The sequence below is a fragment of the Cyclopterus lumpus genome, chromosome 23 (genome assembly GCF_009769545.1).
Source record: "Cyclopterus lumpus isolate fCycLum1 chromosome 23, fCycLum1.pri, whole genome shotgun sequence".
NCBI lineage: Eukaryota > Metazoa > Chordata > Actinopteri > Perciformes > Cyclopteridae > Cyclopterus > Cyclopterus lumpus.
In genome coordinates this window covers 14,816,865-14,824,364 of record NC_046988.1, presented here as the reverse complement: position 1 = coordinate 14,824,364, position 7,500 = coordinate 14,816,865, and the positions used below count along the sequence as shown (strand labels likewise).

At 43.9% G+C, this 7,500-nt stretch overlaps 1 protein-coding gene across 1 annotated transcript in view; it reads left to right on the top strand.

Moving 5' to 3' along the window:
• The window catches only part of LOC117726202 (thyrotropin-releasing hormone-degrading ectoenzyme-like), a 123,774-nt gene that overhangs the window by 330 nt on the left and 115,944 nt on the right, over positions 1–7,500 (top strand). The window contains exons 1-2 of the mRNA XM_034526336.1: positions 1–156; positions 3,960–4,204. The exon at positions 1–156 is cut by the window's left edge and continues 330 nt beyond it. Of these exons, the coding sequence (XP_034382227.1) occupies positions 1–156; positions 3,960–4,204 (401 nt within the window). The remainder of the gene's footprint in view (positions 157–3,959; positions 4,205–7,500) is intronic.

Genomic DNA, 7,500 nt, shown 5'->3' with positions numbered 1-7,500 from the left:
AGGAACTCCAGGCTGCCGGGCACGGTGAGGCCGCGGCACTACGACCTGCGACTCGCCGTCAACATGGACAACTTCACCTTCTCCGGAGACGTCGGCATCGAGCTGGAGTGCGTCAACGCCACCCGGTTCATCGTGCTGCACACCGACCGCCTTGAGGTACGGTGGCCTGCTTGGGTCTTCGGTGAACACAAAGAGAAAGCGTGGTTAAGGCAACAAAACTAAACCAACAGTTAGGATTAGTCAACTAAACCAACAGTTAGGTTTAGTCGACTAAACCAACAGTTAGGTTTAGTCGACTAAACCAACAGTTAGGTTTAATCAACTAAACGAACAGTTAGGTTTAATCAACTAAACCAACAGTTAGGTTTAGTCAACTAAACCAACAGTTAGGTTTAGTCAACTAAACCAACAGTTAGGTTTAGTCAACTAAACCAACAGTTAGGTTTAGTCGACAAAACCAACAGTTAGGTTTAGTCAACTAAACCAACAGTTAGGTTTAGTCAACTAAACCAACAGTTAGGTTTAGTCAACTAAACCAACAGTTAGGTTTAGACAATTAAACCAACAGTTAGGTTTAGTCAACTAATCCAACAGTTAGGTTTAGACAATTAAACCAACAGTTAGGTTTAGACAACTAAACCAACAGTTAGGTTTAATCAACTAAACCAACAGTTAGGTTTAGGAACATTTAGGTATGTCGTGATATTTGTTTTATTGGGACGAACGGCGTATTCCTTTCTGGCCTCGGGGCGAAATATATTCAGGCAAACTGAGCAAAGTAGTTGTTTGGTGACGTTGCCTCACAGGTTGCTGGTTTAGTTGGAGGGTTGTTGCGTTGGACGTATGAAACTGGACGGCGAGACGCTGCTGAAACCAGCGTAGTTGCTGTGTTTTTTTATTTTTATCATTGTCGAAATTGAAAAATAACAAGCGCATATTATCTCAAAATTCCACCCCAAAATATCTTAAATTACCAATATGGGAATTGAAGATTCTGGCCATTAGATTCCAAGGGATTCCTCCCCTGGGGAGCATGCATGTGTTCAGTAATGGAGAAATATTAAAAGTTACATATTCTGGAGACCATGAATATCTGCAGTAATAGACATCTGGCCCGAGATGAAAAGTTAAAGTTTTACAGATGAATTGTTTGAGAAGTATTTCAGGATGAAGTCAAGAGCGTTTTATGTAACCCAGATGTTTTTTTGGGGCGGGATAAATCACCAAATATATGTTTTCTGGTCCATGTAGAAGAAGAAATGAGTGGTTCACTTTCCCTCAAAAAGATTGGTTTCCATAAAGTGCAGGATTGTGTTGACGCTCAGCTGTTAGATATCGTCGCCTCCCAACCCCTGAACTGAAAAGTGTAATATTTTAGTAATGGCTTCAGTCTGACGGTGACGTAAACACTTGGACAACTTTCCCGACGATCGTCTCCAAACAAAGCTCCTCGTTCTCTTCTGGAGATCTGCTCTGTCTGGGTTTCTTTGTGAAGGGAGGGAGAAAACATCAACCCGCTCTCTGACAAAGACTGTTTATTTCCAGATTTAGCCTCAGAGATTTCTCTAACGAGGCTAATTAACCGCCAAAGTTGCTGTTTCAGCATTTCTGAGACGAGAAAGCCTCAGAGAAACGCCCCGCCAACGTGATTTTTTTCCGACCGGTCATCTCGGCTAATGTGAGAGGAGGATGAATCCGGCTAAATTGGGCCGAGGCCAATTAAAAAGCCTGTGGCTCCCTTTGTGTCGGTGAGTGAGCACGCTGTGAATTAGGAGGTGTTGTTGGGGCGCCGGGCGGGTCTCCTCCCAAGGTACCCGAGCTCCATCACCTTTCTTCATGTGGATAAAAATACGACCTGCTGGTGGAGAGCGGAGGAGGAAAATACTGCAAGGAGGCTTTGTTCAAAGAAACGTCCATTCAACACAGGTTTAGGCAACAAAACCACTAAAAAACATCATGGTTGCCCTTAAAATAACTGCCAACAGGTAGGTTTAGACAACTAAACGAACAGTTAGGTTTAGGGAACTAAACCAACAGTTAGGTTAACCAACTAAACCAACAGTTAGGTTAACCAACTAAACCAACAGTTAGGTTTAGGGAACTAAACCAACAGTTAGGTTAACCAACTAAACCAACAGTTAGGTTAACCAACTAAACCAACAGTTAGGTTTAGGGAACAAAACCAACAGTTAGGTTAACCAACTAAACCAACAGGTAGATTTAGGGAACACATCCAACAGTTAGGTTAACCAACTAAACCAACAGGTAGATTTAATCAACAAAACCTACAGTTAGGTTAACCAACTAAACCAACAGTTAGGTTTAGGGAACAAAACCAACAGTTAGGTTAACCAACTAAACCAACAGTTAGGTTAACCAACTAAACCAACAGTTAGGTTTAGGGAACAAATCCAACAGTTAGGTTAACCAACTAAACCAACAGGTAGATTTAATCAACAAAACCAACAGTTAGGTTAACCAACTAAACCAACAGTTAGATTTAGGGAACACATCCAACAGTTAGGTTAACCAACTAAACCAACAGTTAGGTTAACCAACTAAACCAACAGTTAGGTTTAGGGAACAAATCCAACAGTTAGGTTAACCAACTAAACCAACAGGTAGATTTAGGGAACTAAACCAACAGTTAGGTTAACCAACTAAACCAACAGTTAGGTTAACCAACTAAACCAACAGTTAGGTTTAGGGAACAAAACCAACAGTTAGGTTAACCAACTAAACCAACAGGTGGATTTAGGGAACAAATCCAACAGTTAGGTTAACCAACTAAACCAACAGGTAGATTTAATCAACAAAACCAACAGTTAGGTTAACCAACTAAACCAACAGTTAGGTTAACTAACTAAACCAACAGTTAGGTTAACCAACTAAACCAACAGTTAGGTTTAGGGAACAAAACCAACAGTTAGGTTTAGGGAACAAAACTAACAGTTAGATTTAATAAACAAAACCAACAGGTAGATTTAATCAACAAAACCAACAGTTAGGTTTAATCAACAAAACCACCAGTTAGGTTTAGTCGACAAAACCACCAGTTAGGTTTAGTCGACAAAACCAACAGTTAGGTTTAGAGAACAACACCAATAGTTAGGTTTACGGAACAAAACCAACAGTTGGGTTTAGAGAACAACACCAATAGTTAGGTTTATTCAATAAAACCACATAATCAGTGTTTTACAAACTGTCCCCAACAGTTTGTAAAACACGACGCGGTGTCAAAGTGGTCCGGTTCCTTTGTGTGCTCCACAACTCACTGAGCGGTTCTATTACATGAACGAGTCCTTCTGGGCCAAACACGTAATCCCTTTGCAGGCTGATTTCCGATTGGTGTCATTGAGCGAAATTGTGTCTCGCATGACCGACCACACAGATGAGATAAAGACGAATAAAGATTCAGTATTCAAACAAGAACAATGTCGGCACGTTTGGATGTCTTGGAGTGGAGCTCAGAAATCAAACAACAAACAAACACCATTAAAACCATTAAAAAAAAAGCATTGTTGTTGAGTGGGCATTTGAAGGCATCACGAAGCGTGGCGATGTGTTCGCTGACTCACCGGAAAAAGAAACCCCCCCTTAAGAAGCAGCGTTTTAATCCTCAACCTTTCCTCTCGTATCGATCTCTTCGTTCATCAAAGAACGACCTGAGCTCAGCCTCTGATTGGCCGAGGATCGCTGATGCGTGACAACAAACAGACACACATCCTCCTAATGGTTCCCACTGTTGCCGGGCATGTTCCCATCATGCACTGCTGCTCATCTCTGAGGGTTGTTCTGCCGGTTCCTGTCCAAAACCGTAGCTCTCCGTTTCAGCTTAACGACCGCTTCCCCACCAAGTTTTCTTTACTTCATTTTCTACTTCGCTTCACCAGTTTGAAAGTTCTTCACCGGCGTATGAAGTCGTATTCATCCATCATTCTCCCTCCTCCTCCCTTCAGGTGGACCGGGTGTCCGTCACGGCGGAGGGCGGCGCCGGCGGCCGCCCCGCCAACAGGCCCGGGGGCGGAGCCATGCGCGTCCACCGCCACTTCGCCTACCCGGCCAATCAGATGTACGTGGTGGTTCTGCACCGCGAGCTGAAGCCCATGAGGGTTTACCGGCTGAAAGTGAGCTTCAACGCCGCCATCGAGGACGAGCTGCTGGGCTTCTTCCGGAGCTCCTACACCGTGCAGAGAGAGAAACGGTACACACACACACACACACGCACACACACACACACACACACACACACACACACACACTGGAACACACACACACAGGAACTCACTCATACTGCAGCAGCAGGTGGTTTGGTTAGAAAAGGTCAGAGCTTCACATCCACGACATTGATTAACTCAAACACACCGTGTGTGCGTGTGTGTGTGCGTGTGTGTGTGCGTGTGGGTGCGTGTGTGTGTGCATGTGTGTGTGTGTTCGTTCCACTTATCAAACCTCTCACTCCCTTCCTTATGAATTTCCTATAAGCCTCTGCTGCAGAGTTGTTTCCACATTAGATCTCTTCTCTACGGTGCTGATGGGAAACAGACTGTGTGCTGATACATTTATTATTTCATGCATGAGTGTTTGTGTGTGTGTGTGTGTGTGTGTGTGTGTGTGTGTGTGTGTGTGCGTTTGCGTGTGTTACCACGGAGACAGAACATCTTGTCCACGTCTGTTCAGCTTATGGCAGAAACACAGAGTTGTTAATTGATTAAATCAGAAGAGCTCACGAGTCTTCGATAACTTCCTCTTCTGTGTCAAGAGTCTTGAGATGAGAAAGTCGAACAAGATGTCTCGTGAACGAGATGACTAGTGAACGAGATGACTAGTGAACGAGATGTCTAGTGAACGAGATGACTAGTGAACGAGATGACTAGTGAACGAGATGTCTAGTGAACGAGATGACTAGTGAACGAGATGACTAGTGAACGAGATGTCTAGTGAACGAGATGACTAGTGAACGAGATGTCTCGTGAACGAGATGACTAGTGAACGAGATGACTAGTGAACGAGATGTCTAGTGAACGAGATGACTAGTGAACGAGATGTCTAGTGAACGAGATGACTAGTGAACGAGATGTCTCGTGAACGAGATGACTAGTGAACGAGATGACTAGTGAACGAGATGACTAGTGAACGAGATGTCTAGTGAACGAGATGACTAGTGAACGAGATGTCTCGTGAACGAGATGACTAGTGAACGAGATGACTAGTGAACGAGATGTCTAGTGAACGAGATGACTAGTGAACGAGATGTCTAGTGAACGAGATGACTAGTGAACGAGATGTCTAGTGAACGAGATGACTAGTGAACGAGATGACTAGTGAACGAGATGACTAGTGAACGAGATGTCTCCTGAAGACTATTGAACGAGATGACTAGTGAACGAGATGACTAGTGAACGAGATGACTAGTGAACGAGATGTCTAGTGAACGAGATGACTAGTGAACGAGATGTCTAGTGAACGAGATGACTAGTGAACGAGATGACTAGTGAACGAGATGTCTAGTGAACGAGATGACTAGTGAACGAGATGTCTAGTGAACCAGATGACTAGTGAACGAGATGACTAGTGAACGAGATGTCTAGTGAACGAGATGACTAGTGAACGAGATGACTAGTGAACGAGATGTCTAGTGAACGAGATGACTAGTGAAAGAGATGTCTAGTGAACCAGATGACTAGTGAACGAGATGACTAGTGAACGAGATGTCTCCTGAAGACTATTGAACGAGATGACTAGTGAACGAGATGTCTCCTGAAGACTCGTGAACGAGATGACTCATGATGACTAGTGAACGAGATGACTAGTGAACGAGATGACTAGTGAACGAGATGACTAGTGAACGAGATGTCTAGTGAACGAGATGTCTCCTGAAGACTATTGAACGAGATGACTAGTGAACGAGATATCTCCTGAAGACTCGTGAACGAGATGACTCATGATGACTAGTGAACGAGATATCTCCTGAAGACTCGTGAACGAGATGACTCATGATGACTAGTGAATGAGATGATTAGTGAACGAGATGACTAGTGAACGAGATGTCTCGTGATGACTAGTGAACGTGATGACTAGTGAACGAGATGTCTCGTGATGACTAGTGAACGAGATGACTAGTGAACGAGATGTCTCGTGATGACTAGTGAACGAGACGTCTCGTGATGACTAGTGAACGAGACGTCTCGTGATGACTAGTGAACGAGATGACTAGTGAACGAGATGACTAGTGAACGAGATGTCTCGTGATGACTAGTGAACGAGACGTCTCGTGATGACTAGTGAACGAGATGACTAGTGAACGAGATGACTAGTGAACGAGATGACTAGTGAACGAGATGTCTCGTGATGACTCGTGAACGAGATGTCTCGTGATGACTAGTGAACGAGATGACTAGTGAACGAGATGTCTCGTGATGACTAGTGAACGAGATGACTAGTGAACGAGATGTCTCGTGATGACTAGTGAACGAGATGACTAGTGATGACTAGTGAACGAGATGATTAGTGAACGAGATGACTAGTGAACGAGATGTCTCGTGATGACTAGTGAACGAGATGACTAGTGATGACTAGTGAATGAGATGACTAGTGAACGATATGACTAGTGATGACTAGTGAACGAGATGACTAGTGAACGAGATGACTAGTGAACGAGATGTCTCGTGATGACTAGTGAACGAGATGACTAGTGAACAAGATGACTAGTGAACGAGATGACTAGTGAACAAGATGACTAGTGAACGAGATGACTAGTGAACGAGATGTCTCCTGAAGACTATTGAACGAGATGACTAGTGAACGAGATGTCTCCTGAAGACTCGTGAACGAGATGACTCATGATGACTAGTGAACGAGATGACTAGTGAACGAGATGACTAGTGAACGAGATGACTAGTGAACGAGATGTCTAGTGAACGAGATGTCTCCTGAAGACTATTGAACGAGATGACTAGTGAACGAGATATCTCCTGAAGACTCGTGAACGAGATGACTCATGATGACTAGTGAATGAGATGATTAGTGAACGAGATGACTAGTGAACGAGATGTCTCGTGATGACTAGTGAACGTGATGACTAGTGAACGAGATGTCTCGTGATGACTAGTGAACGAGATGACTAGTGAACGAGATGTCTCGTGAACGAGATGTCTCGTGATGACTAGTGAACGAGACGTCTCGTGATGACTAGTGAACGAGATGACTAGTGAACGAGATGACTAGTGAACGAGATGACTAGTGAACGAGATGACTAGTGAACGAGATGACTAGTGAACGAGATGTCTCGTGATGACTAGTGAACGAGACGTCTCGTGATGACTAGTGAACGAGATGACTAGTGAACGAGATGACTAGTGAACGAGATGACTAGTGAACGAGATGTCTCGTGATGACTCGTGAACGAGATGTCTCGTGATGACTAGTGAACGAGATGACTAGTGAACGAGATGACTAGTGAACGAGATGACTAGTGAACGAGATGTCTCGTGATGACTA